Genomic DNA, 22,582 nt, shown 5'->3' on the forward strand with positions numbered 1-22,582 from the left:
CTAAATGGTTTCGTGTCCCGCTTTTCGCCTTAAGTGAATCTTGTGCTCTCTGTGGATTACTGAGAAAGCAAAGTGGCCTATTTATAAAACCAGCAAGGAGGGGAGTGAGCGAGAGAGAGCAAAAGGCCCTCGACTTGTAATTCATCAGAGTGGGACAAGTGCAAACATTTCTCTGAATCAGAACCATTTGGCTCTCCCCCTTGTACCTGGTTTTTTTCTCCTCACGTCGCCTTGCTCACTTGTCAATATTCCAGTCATATTGCCCACTAGTGGTTCCTCCTCCCTGCAGGGTTATTGTCTCTTGTCTTTAGTGACGCTTTGGGGCAATTTTAATTACTCTTGATTTAGTGGCCTTGAAAAGTAGTGACATTCGTTCACAATATTACCAATATGTTTTTGTAGAGCTAGTCATTTTGATTGACATAAGTGCATTTGCTTTTATGCTGTATGAGGTAATATCTATTAGGCCAAGAGAGTGTCTCATGTGCAGGACATATTTCCCTGATGTACTGTGAGCTGATTTATGCCCGAACATGCAGCCCTCTTAATAGCCTGAGTGCATCTTTACATTCATGTGTGTGGAGGAGGGGAGTTTCCTTTTTCATCAGTCCTGTATGGATGGTGAAAGACCCCGTTTTAATAACACTAGGTTTTCTTTTTTCTGTTCACAGGTTTATGATTTAAACAGCTAGAGGACTGTGTTATGTGAACACTCCATAATCATATTGGGTAAGGAAGACAAAGATAAATACATAAACCTATAAAAAGGTTAATTAATATGCCAGATATTCGATGGTGGATGGCTGACAGCCTGTCTGTGCTTTAGATGACCTGATGTTATTTATAGCTTTGACATAAAATCTATAGCCAGCTTTCACGATATACCTTTGCTTCCAGTGACCTGTTAATCTTCAGTATTCTCTTTAATTGTTGCAGCTGACTTGCTTTGACACCCATTAATAAATCGATCCACATAACAGAGACACGTGATTGCGGCGAAACAAAGACTCAACTGCTAATGTTCTAACTTCCCTGTCTTACTGAGCTCCGTCTGTCTTTCATCTGTCCATCTGTAGTGTTGGATTCCTCCACTACCTCTCCAACCAGAGCTTGATTATAAGGTCATTGTTTAGTTTATCTCTATATCTTTATTTATAGACACACATACTCACAAACCTCATTACATTAATACTTTGTGTAATCCCCCAGGTGGTGGTTTTGATCTTTCTTTCAGTTCTCCATCCTCATCTTTTCCAGTAAATGTCCCCACCCACACACCAATAAAACACAAGCCACTGAGAACACACTCAGATATCTAAGACTAATTTAATCCAGGATACAAAACGCTGATATGATGATCGAGCATTCTGGGATAAAAGACACATTCACTCAGGGCTTCATGTTCCATTATGTCATATTTCCACATAATAGGAACACAGTGAGACTGGTCACTACTTCAGACAACAAACTGATACTTTTACTTTCCTTTTTAACCTTGTTTGACTAATAGAGCATAGCATCTGCAAATCCTGCTGTTTTCATGATTTCCTCAAGTGTGAAATTTGCAGGCAGTGAGATTGTTTCAAAGTTGGGACGCACATCAACATTCTTGGGTTTGATACATGAACTGAACCCGACTGAAGTGCCTTTCGTTCATCAGCTGTGCGGCTTTCTATTAGTCTGTCTGACAGACTGGAGTGGGCTGCTTAACTGTATGCCTCCTTCATGCGTTATTTTCATCTGCCCCCTGGTGTCGACAAGGTGGAATGACAGTGTTAACTGAACCAATATCTTATTTTATTTATTTGATGGAATGATTTTATTACTTTCTCTGTTTTAGGTTAATGCATAGAAGACAGACATTTCCCAAAACTAATGTGAAAAAATAGGAGGCTGGACCAGCTTGTATCCCTTTTAAGAATGAAAAAGCACCAGCAGCAGAAAATAAGATCAGAAATACGACTACTACTACTACTAAGAATAATAATAATAATAAAAATAAGAATAATAAGAATAATAATGCAGTGCCAAGAAACTGATACATACATACACATATTTTTTTAGTACTTATGTCGATTTGAGAAATGTTTTTTTGGTTTTGTGTATCTGCCAGTAAGTCGGGGGAGCAAATTATATCTACTTCCTCTTGTCCTCCAACCAGTCATTGCTCACATTTGAGATTCAGCACAGTATTAGAGTCTTAATATATCCTACTTCCATTAATAATTCCTAAGCTCAACAATCATGTCCTGTCCCCTTTCTGGACTTCTTTTTCTTTCTTGTTCTTTTATTTCTGTCTTTCTGCAGCTTTTTTTCAACCTTCTCACAGATTCAACTTTGTGTCAGTGAATAAATTATTTTCTGTCTGTATCTTTTGTTCCATTCCACTCTTACAACACTGCAAACAGAAAATTTCAGATATGCATGTGCTGCCATATTTCCATCAAACACACATTAAGAGATTTGGTTAGTGCTCCTTTGTTCTTTATGCACATTTGTGCATCAATCAACTAATATCTGAGTAATTCTTCCATCACTAATCTGCCTCAAACAGAAAATAAGGATTTAAAACCTCATCATTTAAGGATGTAGCACATTGAAGATATCAGTTAGGGTGTCAAACAACTTATTCATCTCATGATAAATTATTTTAATAATATTAGATACAACAGACATGAAATCCTCTTTTTCCCTATGTTTTCCTATCACATCCCATTGTCTCATAAGTGTTGTCTTTGTAGTTGGCTTGCCCTGCTTTGTCTGAGTTATTTTTGTCACACGAATGAAATAAGAGTTGATAGTAACAGCTTTGGGAGGGGAAATAGAAGTGTGAATGAATGAGAGAAGCCCAGTAGCTCAGGCCTGCTGAGACATGTAGCGCAGGATTCCCATAAGAAGAGAGCAATGCTCATGAGTATGAACTGAGATTGTTAAAACAGACTTATCCAGAAATGGCCCCATGATCGACAGGCGACCTGTCCAGGGGGTAACCTACATCTTTCCTTATGATAATTGGGATAGCCTCCAAGTCCCATATGGCTTTGAATAATAATAATTTTTAAAAAAAAGTTAAGAAAATGGACAGATGGATGTGTGCCTGTGTTGTCTGGATAGCAGTAAGAAAACTATGAGATACATGTTTATATGTTGGAGTAAGTCCAGTCTTCAAACAGAGTAGTGAGGTAAATTATACATTGCTGAATGATGCAGCATAAATCTGAGGGCATATCCTAAGTATTTGCAAATGTAGGCTACATAACACTGAAATTAGGACAAGATTACACTTAGTGAATAGTCAAAATGGATATCTGCTCTCTTCACTTCAGATTTAGAAAGATGTAGATGAGATCGTTACATAACCTAACTGTGGCCAGTCTGCTAATCTAAGTCCATTTAGCAAAAAAATGCATAGGCCACTGACTCAACAATGCCTATGGGAAAATAGACAGGGTTTATCTTTGGGAAAGGATCAGGAGAAGCTATTTTTGGCAACTTAAATGACGAATTTGGGGTTGTAATGTTTCTCTTTGGGTTTATCATATTTGTACTGTTTCCTTAAATGTCCTAATTAACTGTGGTTTTCAATGATTTGTATCCAAAAGGGAGGTGGCCCAGCTGTCTGTTTTCTTTATCACTTCTGCACTGCTACTCTCACTTCTAGGTCTGGGAGACATTGAAAAAGATTACAAAATCATTCAAAGTGGGGAAATTACAATAAAATAAAAGCATACAATGTATTACAAACATACATTTTATTCATAAATGACTCTGAAACAACTTTTCATTTCTTTTCTTAAATAAACAGATAAGAAACTAGTGTAGGGGAGAAGCAAACGGACACATGTATGGTGGGAAATGTGTTATGATCAAAATTTATGCTGTTGTGATCAAAATGACATCATCATGAATAAATATACTGTGTGAATGGTGTCGTAACAGGTTAAACTGCTGTTACATACAAATAAATGCGTACGGTTTCCCAAAGAGCAGTCCCACTAGTAGCCTACAGGGGGCAGCCTTCATCCTTACAGGGATATCAACCTCACGTGACTGTGTTGATCCCAGACAGTGGCTTCCCCTCCCCAGCCTGAGGCTGTTCGCTGGTCCAGAGGTCAGCCTGTGAAAGTATCTGTGCCAGCCACATCTATTTAAACACTGATGATTAGACATTAGGATTCAGCTCTGCAGTCAGTATATCTTATTCAATCAGCAGGAGTATCTTTTTGACCTGAGTGGCTCATTCAATATGCAAGATGGGGCTTCAGTGAACCTGCAGTAGAACTGTTTTCCAATGAAAAACCACATAAACCCAGGTGCTTCACATTAATCTGGGGTCTGCATCTAAATGGAGCAGAATGTTCATTGGTTTAATTAGTAACACCTGCTTTATGCTTTTATTGTCTAAACGGCTGCTCTGTAAAATGGGTTCCCGGAAATAAAAGAGTAAGTGGGAATTCCACCTTAAAACATTACTCACATATTTAATTCAATGTCTGATTTATTTTATTTGTTAAGTGTTATTTCAGTACAACAGTCCACTCAAGACAATTTGAACTGGCAGGAAGAGACACCTCAGGAAATATGAATACTCACCGGCCACCTTTTTAGGTACAGCTTGCCAGCCAAGGTGCTGGAACCACATCACGTCTCAAAGGTGATCTATTGGGTTGAGATCTGGGGACCGTTGATGTCGTCTGAGTAAAGTGAACTCACTGCCATGCTCAAAAAGGCAGCTTGAGATGATTTAAACTTTGTTACATAGCATGTTATCTTGTTCGAGGCTTTGTTGTTTGAACAAAAAAGCTGCTGGTGCTAAGGAGCCCAAAGTCAGGGGCGGATCTACAGGGGTGGCATGGGGTGGCATGTGCCACCTAAAATAATGTCTTGTGCTACACTAGTTTTGCATATGACAATGTTGTTTATTAAAATAAGCTAGCATTAACACTTTGAGCCTAGCTTCAATTAACATTCAATATAATTTCTACAACTTGCATTTCAAGTTATGAAAATAATTGAGTGAACATGTTTGTGTTTTTTACAGTAAAAGCTGTAACTTAACCCAATAAATCAGGAAAAAAAAACAGTTTTCAATTTTTGGTGAAAAGTGTTTCATGAAAGTGCAGATTTCTGCATTTTGTGTAACTTTAAGCAACAATTTAATTATTTCTGTATGTATTATATGTCACATGTGTATACTTACTGGGTGGCTGTGGCTACAGTGTAGCTGCCATCATCAGTGTGTGAATGTGTGTGTTAATTGGGGGATGACTGAATGTGTAAAGCGCTTTGGGGTCCTTAGGGACCAAGTAAAGCGCTATACAAATACAGGCCATTTACCATTTTACTGCATTTGGTGTATTTTAACTATCCATTCACTTCCACTTATCCTTTTCAGGGTCGTGGGGGGTCCCAGCTGTCATGTACACCCTAGACAGGTCGCCAGTCATCGCAGGGCTAACACACAAAGACAGACAACCATTCGCACTCACATTCACACCTATGGGCAATTTAGATTGATCAATTCACCTATCCCCACTAACTGCATGTCTTTGGACTGTGGGAGGTACCCGGAGTACCCGGGGAGAGCCCATGCAAACACGGGGAGAACATGCAAACTGATGGGGGAATTGAACTCAGGACCTTCTTGCATATTACAGCATGTAACACCAGCATATGTGTAAAAACGTGGCTTTCATTTTGCCACTAAATTTGATATTCATGGCACCCTCATGCCAAAATTTCTAGTGAAATTTTCCTAGGGTGAAATCCTCGGCCCAAAGTGTGACAAGAAAATATCCCACACACCATTAAAACACCATTGTCAGCCTGAACTGCAGACACAAGACAGGTTGGATGTGTTCTTTCATGTTGTTTACACCAAATTCTGACTCTACCATCTCAAATCTAAGGCAGAGATGGAGACTAATCAAATCATGCAGCCTATATCCAAGCTTTTACTGTTCATTTTTGGTGAGTTTGTGTGAATTATAGCCTCAGTTTCCTCTCCTTAGCTCACAGAACTGGCAACAGCACTGGTGTTACCATTACCTTCCTATGAGCTTGGAGCAGTCTGTCCATTCTCCTCTGACCTCTGACATCAACAAGGCATTTTTGCCCAGAGAATTGTCGCTCACTGGATATTCTCTCACTTTTTTTTTACCAATACCTGAAAAACCTAAACCAGCAGATCAGCAGTTTCTAAAATACTCAGTCACATAAATTACCTTTCTTCCCTATTTAGATGCTCAACTTCAGTTTGAGCAGTTGATCTTAACCATGTAACAAGTACAAGTACCTCGGGCTGTGGGTGGACAATAAACTGGACTGGTCATGCAACACAGAGCACCTGTATAAAAAAGCCCAAAGCCGACTGTACTTCCTCAGGAGGCTGAGGTCTTTTAACATCTGCAGGAAGCTCCTGAGGATGTTTTACCAGTCGGTGGTTGCTGGAGTACTTTTCTATGCTGTGGTGTGCTGGGGGAGCAGCACAGCAAAGAAGGACTCATGCAGGCTGGAGAAACTGATCAGGAAGGCTGGCTCTGTGGTCGGCATGAAGCTGGACACTCTGGTGACAGTGGCAGAGAAAAGGACATTAAAGAAACTGATGGACATTATGAACAATGCCGGGCATCCTCTGCACACGGCCATAAACAACCAGAAGAGTCTGTTCAGTGACAGGTTGCTTCTCCCCAAGACAAGAACTAACAGACTTAAAAACTCCTTTGTCCCACACGCCATCAGACTGTTTAACTCCTCTCTGGAGGGGAGAGGGAGGGGAAACAGGAGGACAAAGGAGGGGGGAACAACTAAGCTGTAGTGCCTCTTCACCTCACTGTGCAATACCTTGTGCAATACTTTTTGTAAATAGTCAACAGTGCAATAGACTCAATACTTGAAATGTGCAATTCACTTGTATTTTTATTTTTATTCCTATTTATTCTATTTATCCCCTTCGTATATTTTATTTATATTGTCTCTGTATTTATATATATGTGTGTGTGTATAACTCTGTAACTTCTGTCGGTGCTGTGCTTTTTTGGAAGTCGAATTTCCCAGAGGAACCCACCCGAGGGATTAATAAAGTTCTATCTTATCTTATCTTATCTTATCTTATCTTATCTTATCTTATGTCAACACACCTAAAAGCATCAAGTTACTGTTGAAAAAGTGTACAGATAAAGTGGCCAGTGAGTGTATGTGGTCGCCTATTATGGTATTACAAAAAAGGCAGCATGCAGAAACTCACAGTGGCTTTGACAACTTGAGGTTCTTACTTAATACTCCAAGAAACTGCTGCATGCCATATGTCTCTAAATGTTGGAGTTGTTTGTCTGCAAATGTTATTATTTTATCCTAACCAACCCTGCACTGAGCTCCAGCAGGTTTCTGTGTTCCCTCTCTGCCTGCTGCTTTTATAGGGATGCCTAAATTACTCAGGCTCATTCTGTTTCCTTCCTTACCTGCCAGGCAAGAAAGGAAACAGTATGAGTCTGAGTAATTTAGCCATCACCCCGTTTAAGTGGTATGATCTCCAGTCAGTGAACCTGTCAAAAGACTTGTACAATTCTCAACAGTGCATTAATTACTGGCCTACAACATAATTTGAATTATTTACCTTAAGATTGTAATTTAACACAATGCTTAATTTGTGGAGTAGCCTGCTCTTTTTCAAATATTTCGCAAAAAATCGAATCCATTTGAAAAGCAAAGTGTAACATATGACGACAAAATGAGAATCAGACTTCTTCCTTCAGCAATGTAATTAGAAATGAAAATAGAAAGTTATCGTGATGTTGCAGCCAAGAGAGCATAAAGATGGGCAGAGGTTGGGGCTTTAATCTGCCTCTCAGTCTCGCTCTCTCCCCCTCTCTCTCCCTCTCTCCTCCCCTTTTGAGATAAAGAGACAGATTTGGTTGGAGGACGCAGAAAAACAAGGATTTTAAGGGAATTGCCCAAATTAAACGGAATCATGCTGTTGTTATATCACTCTCGCATCTGGCCCCTGGATAATTGGCCGGGGCACCTCGGCCGTACGTGCTGTCGGCGCGGTCAGCATGGGGGCTGACAGAAAGCGCATTGTGGTTTTAAGTCGGTCCAGCTGACATTCATCATGCCATCGGCACTGCACGGCCCGGCGCGTCAAACTTTCGCCAACAACGCCCGGAAGTTTGCGCGATCGTCACGGCAATCAAGGTAGGCAACTTTCCTAAAGTTGCACAGCTTCCTTCAGCTTACCATCTATTTCACGGCTGAAGTGCTGAACGATGGCAACTGGGAAAATGGTTGGTTTTTATTTTATTGTGGTTAAGGAGGGAAACGGAAGAAACTTTGAAAACAGCGGCTCATATTACGTCAAGACTGAGCGACTCACGTCCTATAACGTGACATTATAGTTTCCCCATATTTTAGAGATGCTATTTAGAGTCTTTTACTTTTGCAGCCATAGAGCTAAAAGCCTGCTTCTTAAAAACAAAAAGTAAACAATAACTTCAATTTGTAAATGATTTAGATCCATTAGCTCCATTTATTGGTGCATTGATGCCCCCCCGCCAAGGAATGTGAAGTAGGCTATAGATGATCTGATCATTTGAGTAATTTCAGCTTCATTAAATTCACTCTTGTATTAATAATTTTATTAATTATCAATATTATATTGATTTATGTCTCCCCATTTTTAGCATCTGTGTTTTTGAAACTTTCAACTAGTGGCTAAAGCTAAAGCCATGAGCTCTGCACAGGTGTCCTTAGCACTTTCTTCTGAATGCCAACAAAAGGATATTATTTACTCGATTAATCAGAATCAACATACTTTAGTAATCCCCAAGGAAACTACGTGGAATCATGTTCCACTTGAGCTCATATATAAGAGATTGTAGAAACAATGCATACATGGACTTAGTCTCTCGTTGCTTGAAAAGAGTCTCCATGGATGAAAAATTGTACAGTGTGTCATATGGTAATTTCAGAAATACAGGTGAAAACATGCACAGTGTATTTTGTATGTGTGCGTATGTGTTTAAGCCTGCATGTGGATGTGTGTTGCTTGTTTGTATGCCACCTGAGATTAGTGGTATGTAATAGAGTCAGACCAGATGGCCATATTTTCCCTGTCTGGATTTGCCACAAAAAAAGCTTCTGAAAAATAATTCAATATTTCTGTAACTGAAACAGGCTTAATCCACACAGTGGAGGGAAAGTGCCAGGCCATGGGGAAGGCAGGAGGTAGGTAGGTCATGAGGATAACAAGGGGGCATTAAAAACATAAGCCTGACAAACATTTAACTTTTGAAAGGGTATTTATGAGCTCTTGCAGCCATGGCTCAACATCGCTCATGGAAGAGGGGCCACACGCTTTTCTGTATTGGTTGAGAAAGATCTGTATTGTCTTTGGGACATCTTAAAATAGCTTTAGTAGGAAGAACCCCACATAGTATAAGTTTGTTTTTATTGTTGCTGGTGGTTGCTTGTTGTTTCCTTTTGTATGCTTGGATTCCTATTATTGAATTCTGCTGATTTCATTGTGTAAATTGGCCTACAACATGTGAATTGCTGTTATACTTCTTAGTGTTTGAGAGAAAGAAACTGTAAATGATCTGTGATATATCACAGTTAAACATTTGAATCTGTTCATCTGAATGAATGTCAACAGTGTGCACTGTTAGACTCATGTAATTGCCTCCACAGATACTGTGCCTACTATTTTGCATTAAGATGCTCCACAGGAAGTTTTTAATTTACTAGGAATTCATTTTGGCTGTTGCTGTTGTTATATGTGTGTCTTGTCTAAATGCCAAGGGAGGATTTTAGTCCCAGCTGTTGTGCACTGAGACGTGGCCTGCAGCCTGCAGACACACCCATGTCAGCATCAACAGCTTACATCTTATAAATGCCTCACGGAGACTGCACTTAAATTATCAATCTGCTCCAGGCAAACACATGGAGAAGGAAATCTTAATATGGGAATATGTGGATGTCGTGTTGCAGATCAGTGTGTTTCTTTCAAATGATGGCTTGTCATTTAGAATTATGTCTCTGTAAAGAGTTTTAACCAATTTGTATGGACAAATAAAACCGATACCCCTTTTCCACAAATACACTGGCATATGTTGACCCTATTAAAAAAATGTTTTTTTAAACAGAAAAATTAATTAATATCTCACACATACCTTAGACCATATTACTCATGGTTTTTAGAGCTAGCAAAGCCTGATATGGAAGAGACAACAAATATAATTTCACAGTTTGTGTTCCTTCTTATCATTGTAATATTACTTGTACAAAAGCAATTGGCATGTAGCACATGCATGCCTGCCTTCATTCTGTCTGTAAACGCAACACAGTAGCTCTAAAAGTTTTGAATGAATTCTGATAAAACATTGTTGGGATGTATGAAAATTTGGCTAACATCTACCAGTATCGTTAAGGTCAACTTAATGGTTTATTGCTTAAAAATACACAAAAAGTCCCATAACTTGGAAACTATGCAGTGTGTATTATCAACATATAGAAATTACCGCATAAGGATTAAAAAATATTGTGTCCCATGTGACCACTGACCTCTCCTTCAGGGTCAATAGATTGATCTGAAGGTCAAAGTGATAATAATGCTATGTAGAGCTAGATATGTTTTTTTTACTGCCATTGTTGGTATTGACATCATAGGGAAAGTTGTGAAAAATAAAATGTCTTTTTTTTTTTAAACTTTGCTTAAAATTCAGCTGCATTTATTGTAAGTCACTTTTACATTTCTATCTTTCTTTAAGGCTGACCCAAAACGTTATATCTTAAAATTGTTGTCAAGAGAAAGATAATGCGCTGCCTAATTAGTAATATTACACAAAAAACTCAAGTTATCCATGTCCAGTTGTTTTCAAATCAGCATCTGTCAAGTTACCTATGTCTGAATTTTACTGCACTCCAGACTTCTTAAAGTATGTTTACACAGAACAAATCAAAATGAACAAAGGTGCCAAAAGTACAGAAAAAAGTGCAAAAGTTGCTCCCTGAAGGACAATTCTACAATCTATTTTATGCACAGGTAGTTAGACCTTCTCCTATATTAATGTAATACAAAATATTAGTACCTGAAAATACAAATTTATTCAAATCCAAATTCTAATTCTAATGAATGTACTCATCTTTAATCTGTTATTTAGGACACAAGCAATAAAGGAGAAAAAATAAATGGGGGTTACTTTGCCTCTGCACCTAAACAGAAAAATGAGAACAGTCTGGGGTTTCAAGTGTGATTCAGCAGGTGGAGGAACACTAAAATCTGTTGTCGTGGCTCAGTGTGGGGGAAATACTAACAGCTCACAATAATTTCTAATGTGAGTTTCATTAGATTTTCTTAGTGGACAGGCTGTGATCAGCTGGCCTGCTGCTCTTTGTGGATTTACACAACTGAAATCAACAAGACGCAAGCAGATGTTTCACAGCTGAGTTCCATTTCCTACACTAACAGTATTCTATACATTGTCTTTGCAGTAGAAATATAAAGCTGGTATGATTATTGAATTCAGCCAGCGAATCTAAGCATCATTAGTATAAATGTAGATGAAATCTGATTAATTGACAGATCCAATATGTGATTAAAAATTATGACATTCCATGTAATCCCAGCAGCTGGCCCTTTAGCTAACAACATACTGTGTGACAAAGTGCACACGAAGAGTTTGTGTGTTTAGCTCACAAAAATGTTGTAGAAACATTGTCATGTTGAAATATTTCTCCCTTTATGCACGTTCCTCTTCTGTAGCGCTGGCTTGAAGCTGACTACAACATACCTGCACTTGTCCTGGCCCACTGTAACTCCAGAGTATAAGCTCTATAAATGATACAGTTGAACCTACAATAACGAGCCTGTTTTGAAAATGTAATTATTTGTGTTGAAATGTAGGAAGTAAACGTAAAAAGTAAATAAATGAAAAATAAATACTCAAGTAAAATACAGATACCTTAAAATTCTACTTACAGTAACAAATGTATTTATTTATACTAACCTGTGAAAATGAATATATAAAAAATGCAGTACTATTCCTTTAAAAGTAAGTTTTCACACTATGAATACTTATTTGTGTATGTGTATTAATATGTACAAATGCTTTGGAGATAATTGCCTATTATTATTATTATTTTTTTTTGTTTGGATGATTTTGCTGTAAAAAGCTTTAAATGCTCTAAATTCTGTAATTTAATATTATTATTACTGTTATTATTGTTGTTGTTGTTGTTAATTGTTCCTTTGCTTTTGTGACACATTTGATATTCTATTTTTCTTTTTCAATTCATTACTTTTTCTTCTCCTTTGCTCTCATTTTTTTCCTGATGTCCATAATGCAAATACCAATTTCACATTTGGTGATATTGTTCTACCCAAGATTAAAAACGTCAGGTGCAAACAGAATTCACACTGAAGTGGTTGATTAAAGGGCAGTCTGCATCCACTGCTAAAGAAAAGTGTGGAAGTAAGACTTGTCTAATTGCCTACAACTTCCCAATGACTGAGGATTACATTAGAGGATGCACTTTATGAACATGAAAAGAATTCACCTGCACATCTTTTTCTTTGTGCACACACAGCTGTATGACCCTCTACACAGAGGGTTATGCAACCGTCTCCAGATGTTTTACATACTCTAGCTCATATGGACAGGTCTTAAACTGTAGTTGATAACCAAACCATAGTTTCTCTTAGGATAATCTTCTTAAATCTATCACAACATGATAAACTCACAACATAAGACACCTAACTTTTATGTCCATTTAGACCCACGAACTGCTACATTGCACAACATTAAACTATAAATAACTATGATGTAAACACTATATTATTATTATTATTATTATGTACTTACTAAATAATAATCATAATAAACAGCATCAGCATCATTTAGCCACCACAGTTTATGTGGCTAAATATAAGCAACTAAATATAAATAACTGATGCAAAATAGGTTCTAATAGTTAAGATAAAAGAAAACAAAAATACTCTTATGCTGTAGTCACAATTTATTACACAATTTATTAATTTATTATATAATTATTTTTTTCATTAATACAGTTTTCTAGTAATATTACTGTGTGTTTGTTTGGGACTTCATATTTCTGACATGTTCATTTATTGAACTGGACACGCCTTCTTACGTCAGAGGTTCAGGTTCAAATGCATACTGCTAAAGTACACACAGCATACACATGACCCCAGGAACAGTAAATACTGCATAGACAGAGACTGAGGGTCTATTGTGCATCTATTTTATAACTACACTAATGAAAGGCTGCATTTGGCTCAGGTTATGAAAACTGTTTTACCAAATGGACACTGGTGTCGTTTATGTCCATTCTGATACAATGTTTAATGTTCAAAAACATGTATAAGATAACAGGACAATAAAGTACAATTAAACTAGAGTACAAGAAGGGTTGTTATGACAAAACCTGGATGGACAATAGTCATGACAATTTGCATATTTAATTATCAAGGAACTGACCTCACAGCCCATTGGTCATTCAGTGGTGCTGGTTTCAGTCATTGTGCAAAAAACCTATAGGGCATAGGCCAAAAGGAGTGATGTTATTCATAGATTGAACGCTGAAAAAGTGGGTGTAACTAGGAAGTGGAGTGGCAGTGAGCAGTCCACAAGGCGGAGACATGTGTTTTCCCTCTTTGTAACTTCGGTCTTCTCCACAGCAGACTGAAGGACCAACAATGGCACAAATAAGAATTCTGACAGTGCCTCCTGGTGGCAATACACAGCTAGAGCATCTGCAAAGCAGTGCATGCATCAGTTTACAACTAGGTCAGTCCCTTCAACAAATACAAAAACCTGCTAATTAGTGTGAAGTAACACACCAATAAAAAGCTAAATTATCACTCACCAAAAGTGGAGCACGAGGTCTATGACGGACTCTCCAGTTTGTATAGTTAACTGTATAGTCATACATATAATTTGGGGGAAATGATTTTCTTTCACAGTTTGCTTTTGGGATCTCAAACTTATTTTAATTTAAATAAAAGGAATAATAACACGCGCTCAGGTTTTAAAGTGGGCTGAATGGTGCTTTTGTTGTCCATAAGTTGTGGTCAGCATATAGTTAACAAAAGAGGAGGAAGCATAAAGGGAATACATTTTTTTTAAGTGGCAGGTAATTGCAAATGCAACTTTTCAAACTGAAAACTTGCATTTGCTGCGCCACACCACTACAACAATCTTTTATTTTTACATTAATGTCGCACAAGGTTCAGTTTCTTTTGCACAAAAAGTAGCTGGTAGAAATGTTCTTTAAAGAGCTGCTTTTTACTTTTTTACTTTGAGCCATTTGAGTATCTCTTTTACTTGAGTAAAGAAGTGGAGTACTTTTTTTACACAAGTATCTGTACTTTTGCCACCTTTGGAAATAAAACTCTACAACCAAGTAACAGAAAGGGAACTTAGTCGTAGCATTCTGGAGCCCATGTAGTTGCTAAAGAGAAAATGTAAATTTTCTCAATTTAACAATTTGATATCTTTTCTATTGTGAATAAAATGATTGCATCATGTTTTACTACAGAATCACAACATTTTTGGAGATTCTTAAGACACCATCCATACAGAATTTATGTGTGATATGTGAGCGATAAGGAAATGTGAATTTAGAATAGGCGACTCCAGGGGCAGTGTGCGTGTGTGTGTGTGTGTGTGTGTGTGTGTGTGTGTGTGTGTGTGTGTGTGTGTGTGTGTGTGTGTGTGTGTGTGTGTGAACTCACTGGTATCTGTGTTAATCTGACGGAAGAGATCCCTCGGCTTATAGCACTGAGCTGCTCAGCCTGCATTAATCTTCTTAATAGGGTCAAAACTCTGATCCAAAAATATCATCTAATGCCTTCACACAGCCAGAGACCACCCCACCAACCTCATCCCAGGAGCATAACACAGGGTCCATCATGCAAGGTCAACCATACTTACTGGGCCTTAAAGGAAGAGAGTGCTTTATGCTAGTTCTTCACACACAAAGGGAAGTTAACAGGAATTAGTGCACACTGGTGAGCAAACATCTGTGCTCAGCTGTAAATTTATTCTTGTGATCACAAATGTTCTTCAGTAAAGCGCAGTTTGTGTCAAAGCCTACAATGCATCATTTAGAGGAGATACATTTCAATTAGTTTACAGGAATTAAGTGGAATTGAAACAACTTTTAACAAAGTGTAAATCTTGCATTTTGTTTTAATAGTTTTTACTACATATTATTTTATTCCGATGTTTAGATTTGGACAAAGCTGTTAAAACAGACCCAATTTGCTGGAAATGAGTTGGCGAGTACATTTGAGAGAGCCCCCATGACTTGTCACGCTGTGCATGTGTGAAGGTTACATTTTGCTTCAGTTTTCCTGAATAAGTTGATATTGTTTTGTGGAAACACTGCATGTGTCTCACACATGTTCAGTGACTGTGGCTCGTATAGCATACACTCGTTTTTATTAAAACAGAAACATTTCACCAAATGAACGCAGCTCTCAAAGTTAAATGTTGGACATAAATATACATGTTTTTTCATCTGACCAGCAAAGGATTGGGTTGCAATTAAGCCAGATCGGCCTTGACATCTGTTCATGTTTACACACATGTGAAAAAGTCACGAGGGATAGCTTACTTAAAGTTACTGGTCATTGCAACATGCATGACCATAGCTTGGATGTAAATCCCTGTGCTGTCTCTCTGTTGTGTGCTGGGCTTTCCAGTGAGCATTAAAGGATCATATGTAACAAGGACTTGTGAGTTTTTCTCAACATGATATCCTGAATATTAATAGCATGGTAAAAATGGTTACCCACCATGCATTAACATTGGCCCATATGAAACCTTTGTTTTACGATGTCCTGTCATAGTCAGGGACACAAGATATTTTGTTTTCACTGTTCTGTATATTTGAAGTATTTATCACTTCCATTTCCATTAAATATTTGTTCATTTATTGTCTATTTTTCTTTTTTACTACCGGTAGTTTTTGAGCTATAAGCACATATGTCCTATTTTTTTTCCCCACAAATGCTGGGATATGTAATACAGAATGCTAGAGTGAAAAAACATAGTTACATTAGTATTGAAGCAGTGATCGTTGCAGAGTTGGCAGTGGGAGATGGAAGGCTGTGCTGGTTGAGAATGGAGGCTTTGGTTTCTCTGCCCTTGTCACTCTGTCATCACTCTTTCTACTCCTCTGATGTCGAACATGTGAGAGTTGCTAAAAATCAATTATTGATTGTGATAGTGTAAGTAACTCAGATATGGATACGACCTGTGTGTGTGTTTGTGTACCGGTTTTCCTATCTTAGTGGGGACCAAATCTGAAATTTTACTTAAAACTTACTTAAATTTGAGTTTGAAGGCATTTTTCACACTCAAAATGTGGTTTTACAGTCAAGGTTACAACTGGGTTATGGTTAGGTTTAGGGAAAGGGTTAGAGTTAGGCATGCAATTTGGATGGTTAATATCAATGAGATGTCCCCACGAGGATAGCAACAACAGACGTGTGTGTGTGTGTGTGTGTGTGTGTGTGTGTGTGTGTGTGTGTGTGTGTGTGTGTGTGTGTGTGTGTGTGTGTGTCTGTATGGCCCAAGTCAAGCATGGAGAAATCTGAGGATCTAATTGCAATGTTCCACTCTAGAAAGCTTTGAGTACCTCACTCAGATTCCTGACAGACAACTTATGATATGCATGGTTTGGGAAACAATCTAACTCATGCATGCACACACAAACACACACACACACATGCAAAATTAACAATATTGAGAATGAGTTTGCTTTCCACTGCTGACTTTGTTTTTCTGCGGTCGGTGTGTGTGTGTGTGTGTGTGTGTGTGTGTGTGTGTGTGTGTGTGTGTGTGTGTGTGTGTGTGTGTGTGTGTGTGTGTGCGCATCGTTATGCCTGTACCCTTTGCCGCAGCTCTAGTTTCTACTCAAGCATAAGGTTACCTAAAGTAGTCCATGAGAGGCTGACCATTCTGATCCCAAGTGAAAAGTTGGTAAAGCGGCTGGACTTGTGCAGGACCCTTTTTCTCTTACTCTTGTTTTTATTCTTTGATGCCGATGGTATAAAAACCTCTTGCAAAGGAAGGTAAAAGTTTGTTGCTTGTTTGATATGCTTTGTGTGAGTCTGTTTGGGAATATTGTTGCTATTGATTACTTTGTTCATTCCTCAACATTAAAGGGTCCGGGAAGCAGATTTGACTTTAGAGTGGTTGCAACATATTTAACTGTATATCATATGTCTTCCTTTAGATTCTACCCTGGTTTAGGAATAAACAGAATGCCAAACTGAGAAAATTGCCCTAATTTGTGCTTTGTGAATCAGTCATCTAATAATTTAGTGTGCAATAATGTAAATGAACACTATAAGTACATTTAGTTTGGGGCAGAAAACGTTGATAAAATGGTTTGGCAGGTCTATGTCAATGATTTCTGAGTATTAAGTTGACAGTTGAGCCTGATTTTCAGATTCTGTTTCAAGATCATTAGAAAGTCCCAATTGAGGAAACTGACCTTGTTCCAGTCAGGAGGTCTCAGGAGGAAATGAGACTTCCATTGTATGATTTACCAGTTTGTGTTTTTCATATCGTATGATTCAGCACATGATTTTAACATTTTGCAATCCTAAAGAATTATTTAGGTCTTGTTCATCCTTGTTTCATATTTTATTCCTGTGAAAGACAGTAGTCACCATGATGCTTTTCTGTGTCCCATTTTTTTGCCTGATTTTGATCGATCAGACTCTTTTTTTTTTGTCGGGGTCCTCTCTCATCATCCTGTCTATCCATCCACCCACCTATCAAGTCCCATTCTGTCTCATTGACACATTCCCTTTTTTTTGCAATGCTGTCCTCATCCCATCCACCCACATCCACTTCCCCAATAATTTTCATATCATCCTCGTTATTCTCGCTCTCTCTTTGTCTCCCAGGAGGATTGGTATCACTGGCTCTGGTTTTAGGTGGTGACTCATCTCTGGAGTCTTTAATTAAACATCTGCAGGCTTTAGCACCCATTCACACAGTTACACACATGCATGCACACCCACACACACACACCTATACAGTACAACCCCACACAGGCACACACACCGACAGGCACAAATACACCTTTCACACAACCTCACTATTTCATACTATGTGAATGCTGATGAAAAAACACACACAGGTAAATACAAATATAAAGAGCAAAGCTGGAACAGAGCTTATTTTTACAGCTAAGACCAAAGATATGGCACAGTGGAGTTTAAATGTGAGCCTTGGCGTCTGGTAGAAACTAGGCTCATGCTATCACTGCACAGTCAGTTAATTATGCACTAATGTATGCAGAGTCCCAGTTACCTCGGACTGTCCTCCTTTCCTACAACCCTCGGGGTCATGACAGGTTGTGCAGCTCTCATCCCTTTTCTTTCATTTCAGGTTGTTTGTTAAAATAACTTCAGTGTCCAGTATATGCACTGGTTAGTATGTATTGCTAACTAGTATTACTTATTTAAAGGAATAGTAGTAAAGTTTATGTCAACAATTTGATAATGATTTGATCAGTCAGAGATATGTGAACATGTAAGGGTCAGGCCCTACTGTAGCTACCCTTGAGTTGCTCTCCTATTTAATGTCTGCTGTTTTCAAAGTTGCTTGACCCATCGCAGTGCCACTGCCACAGCAGGCAAAAGAAAGAACCAGCAAAGAATTTACTAGTTTTTGTTCTTTCTCTCCCCCATGTTCTAGCTGTATTGCTGGTAGATAACGTTGCTGGTTCCCAGTTTCTTTTCTTTTCATCTTAAACTATGTCTCTCACTTTCTGTTTCCAAATAATTCTCCAAGAAACTAGCATTTGTGTTTATCATATTCTAATGACCTGATGCTTGCCTTGGTGAGCTCTGCACAGCTAACAGAAACACACTGATAATCTTTGTCTCTTCTCTTCAACTCTACAGGAGCTGGATTTTTAAAAAACAAGTTGAAGGAGTTTTTGTATTTACGTCAGTCACACTGTAGCCTGAATGCTCTGCTACGCTGCTGGAGCTGCTGACTCTGGTGTGTGAACCTCCCATCTGTCAGTCTGTGTGTTGCACTGGCTGAACCAAAGCCATGGAGGTGGCCTTGGTAGACTTTGAGAGCCTGGATGACCTTGCTGGCAACCTTGGAGATGAGGTGGACACCTATGCTGATGAGACCACAGCTCTCACAGTGGACATGCCCCCAGAGCACAGCAGCCCAACCAGCAGCTACCATCTAAGAGCCACAGACCTAACACCTACACCTTCCCACTGCAGCCCTATACCCCCATACATTTGGGAATCGACCTCATCTTCACCCATTCCGCAGACACTTACAGTACCACAGTCCCCGACGATGCCAACTCCAACTAGAAAGGGGCGTAGCAGCTGTGCTAGCATGATCTCAAACTTTAAACTGCTGCTAAGCAGTGAGGGCAGCAAGGAAAGTGAGATGATCTTTAACCGGCTTGCTAAGGAGTGCTGTGAGGATCTCTTTGTTGATAAACGAGGCTTGGATGATGGAGATCAGAAAGTCATCATCAACATTGCCGGTCTTCGTTTTGAGACGCAGCTTAAAACACTGGACCAGTTTCCTGAGACACTTCTAGGGGACCCTTTGAAGAGGATGGAATACTTTGATCCAATGAGGAACGAGTACTTCTTTGATCGGAACAGACCCAGCTTTGATGGAATTTTATATTACTACCAGTCAGGAGGTAAAGTTAGGCGACCAGCTAACGTTCCCCTCGATGTGTTTGCAGATGAAATTCTGTTCTATGAGCTTGGAAACGAGGCTATGGAGCAGTTCAGAGAAGAAGAAGGATTCTTAAAAGACGTTGAGATTCCTCTTCCTAGTAATGATGTGTACAGACAATTCTGGCTGCTGTTTGAGTACCCAGAGAGCTCCAATGCAGCACGAGGTGTAGCGCTGGTGTCCGTCCTTGTCATCGTCATATCCATTATTATTTTCTGCATGGAAACACTACCAGAATTCAGAGATGAGACCGACCCAGTTGTGCCCACAGCTGTACAACCTTTTAACCAAACTGTGGGTCCGCCTGGTGTAAAGCCCACAACCTTCTCTGATCCTTTCTTCATCATTGAAACTGCCTGCATTGGTTGGTTTTTCTTTGAGCTGTGTGTGCGATTTGTGGTCTGCCCTAGCAAAAGAGAGTTTTTCCACAACCTCATGAACATTATTGACATCATATCTATCATCCCTTATTTTGTCACTGTGATTACAGAATTGGCCACAACTCCAGCAGAAAGCTCAGGGCAGAACATGTCTTTGGCCATTCTACGTATCATCCGCTTGGTGCGGGTGTTTCGTATATTCAAACTATCTCGTCACTCTAAAGGGCTCCAGATCCTGGGACAGACTCTGAAGGCCAGCATGCGTGAGCTCGGGTTGCTCATCTTTTTCCTCTTTATTGGAGTTATCCTTTTCTCCAGCGCTATCTACTTTGCTGAGGTAGACGAGCCAAATACAGTGTTTGTCAGCATACCTGATGGCTTCTGGTGGGCTGTTGTTACCATGACCACTGTAGGCTACGGAGACATGTGTCCCATTACCATGGGGGGTAAGATGGTGGGCACCTTGTGTGCCATTGCAGGTGTGCTGACTATTGCCTTGCCTGTTCCCGTCATTGTTTCCAACTTCAACTATTTCTACCATAGAGAGGCAGAAGCAGAGGACAAGTTGCCCTTGGCTGATGCTGTCGAGAAAGCCATAAAGGATACCACACAGGGTAGCAACACCTCGCTCAATAAAGCCAACGGGATCTGGCAGAGTGACAAAGGGAACTGACGTCAGAAGAACACTGTTCAATAGGAGGTGAAAGCAGTAAATATTAAATAGTCACTGTTACGAGTGGCCAGTTGGCTTCATTAGATCTGCACTGCACCTTGTGAAAAATATGTTTTTTAATTATAAACTGGTTGTACCACATTTACCTCTTTTTGTCCAATATGGAAATGACATTTTGAAAATGAGTTCCCCATATTAATGTTTAGGAATTCATGTTATTACGTTTCATGTTTAGGTTGCACACACCCGAGAAACGTTCTTCATTCTCGTGTGTGTCTAACAGATCCTTTTAAAGGAAACCTTCTGTTCATTGCATTGGCCAGTAATCCTAATGTTTACAACATGTTGTGATTTTGTCCTCGAGGATGTTTAACACAGCTTTCCAACAGCATTTTAATGGGCCATAAAGTATTAAACCATTTAAAGTTCATCTAAAGTAAAGAAAATTCTTAACTGTCACATTGTTAATGTATTTTATTCATCTCTGATAATTCAACATTTCATCCTATTGGAATAAATTCTCTCCTGCTCAAAAACTGATGCTTATATAATATTTACAGTGTCTGCAATGCCTCACACGGCCCACTTTTCATCTCACTGCTTAACTGAAATCTTCTATATTGTCCGATTAAAATTGCAACTCTGCAAAACTGAATTGCTGGCCAGTTCTGAACAAACAAAGGTCCCTCCTTTCCTCTAAGTGTCTTCAAAGACTAATTTGTGTTGTGCTTATTGTCTAGATTATAGTCATCACATATTTATTTATTTATTTATTTATTTATTTATTTATTTACACAAAAACTGAATCATAATTGTGAAGTATTCATTCGTTCTCACTGGGTTGACCGAGTAAGGATTCTCCACAACTCACAGTCAGACTGATTCCACTTCATATAGTTGTTGTTTTTATTTGTTGTATTGTAATGGAGTGCCTTAAATCATGCAATGTTGGGATACTGTTGAATATGCCATATATAATTCCACTGTAATACCTCTGTCTGTCACACATATATGCTCAGTATTTTTGGTTTCATATTTGACTGGTATTATAAAGGTTATAACCATTTTGTCCTTTTCATGCATTTGTGTGTTATTTAAAGAAAAGGAGTGTCCAACATAATATTCTGGATCTGAATGAATCTTGAAAGAAGTTATGTGAAGTGTAATGGATCTACACTCTTTATGGGGTCACATCAGTTCTCCCAAATTTGGATTTCATCCTTTTTTTCCCTTTCATTCACTGTCTTATTGTAGACAAAGAAACTTCAGTTATAGAGAATTTCTCTCTGTGTCAAAGAAAATATGAATGAGAGATGAAAGAAGCCAAAGATAATTGCTTATAAAGGGATCTGTTATCCCATAACTCAAAAACTGTGCTTTTGCAACGTAACATAGAGGTGGGTCTTTGAAAAGTGGCTCATAAAAATAAATTCTGGAAAGAAAAATTGAGATAATCTGGATCCAAGGATGTGATTTTATTTATTTTTTTAATCTCAAAATACATAACATCCAAATTTGGACACACTTTAGAGCGTGGTGGTTGAGCATATGATGAAAATGAGATTATACGGTGGCAACAACAAGTGAGCCCATCGGAATTACTTGGTTTTCTACACAATGTGATCTTTGAAGGTTTTTACACAATTAGCTTATTACTAAACTGCACTCATGCATCAGGATCTTTATTGGGTTTTAATTGGGCTTTGCTTAGATTTACTTGTTCCCTTGTTTGCCCGGGTTCAGTTTTATCAGGTGGGAACTATCCTGGC

General features: G+C 38.7%; 1 protein-coding gene across 1 annotated transcript; it reads left to right on the plus strand.

Annotated features, from left to right (window-relative positions):
* The first annotated feature begins 7,913 nt into the window (after positions 1-7,913).
* Positions 7,914-22,487, plus strand: kcna10a (potassium voltage-gated channel, shaker-related subfamily, member 10a). The gene is made up of 2 exons (XM_004558854.4): positions 7,914-8,193; positions 18,944-22,487. The coding sequence occupies exon 2, from the start codon at positions 19,098-19,100 to the stop codon at positions 20,811-20,813; it is 1,716 nt and encodes a 571-aa protein (XP_004558911.3). The 5' UTR covers positions 7,914-8,193; positions 18,944-19,097; the 3' UTR covers positions 20,814-22,487.
* Positions 22,488-22,582: the final 95 nt, after the last annotated feature.

This window comes from Maylandia zebra, linkage group LG20 (assembly GCF_041146795.1).
Source record: "Maylandia zebra isolate NMK-2024a linkage group LG20, Mzebra_GT3a, whole genome shotgun sequence".
Lineage (NCBI taxonomy): Eukaryota > Metazoa > Chordata > Actinopteri > Cichliformes > Cichlidae > Maylandia > Maylandia zebra.

Excerpts from the sequence above, each read along its gene's own strand:
- kcna10a (XM_004558854.4), top strand. The coding sequence starts at position 19,098 with ATGGAGGTGGCCTTGGTAGACTTTGAGAGCCTGGATGACCTTGCTGGC.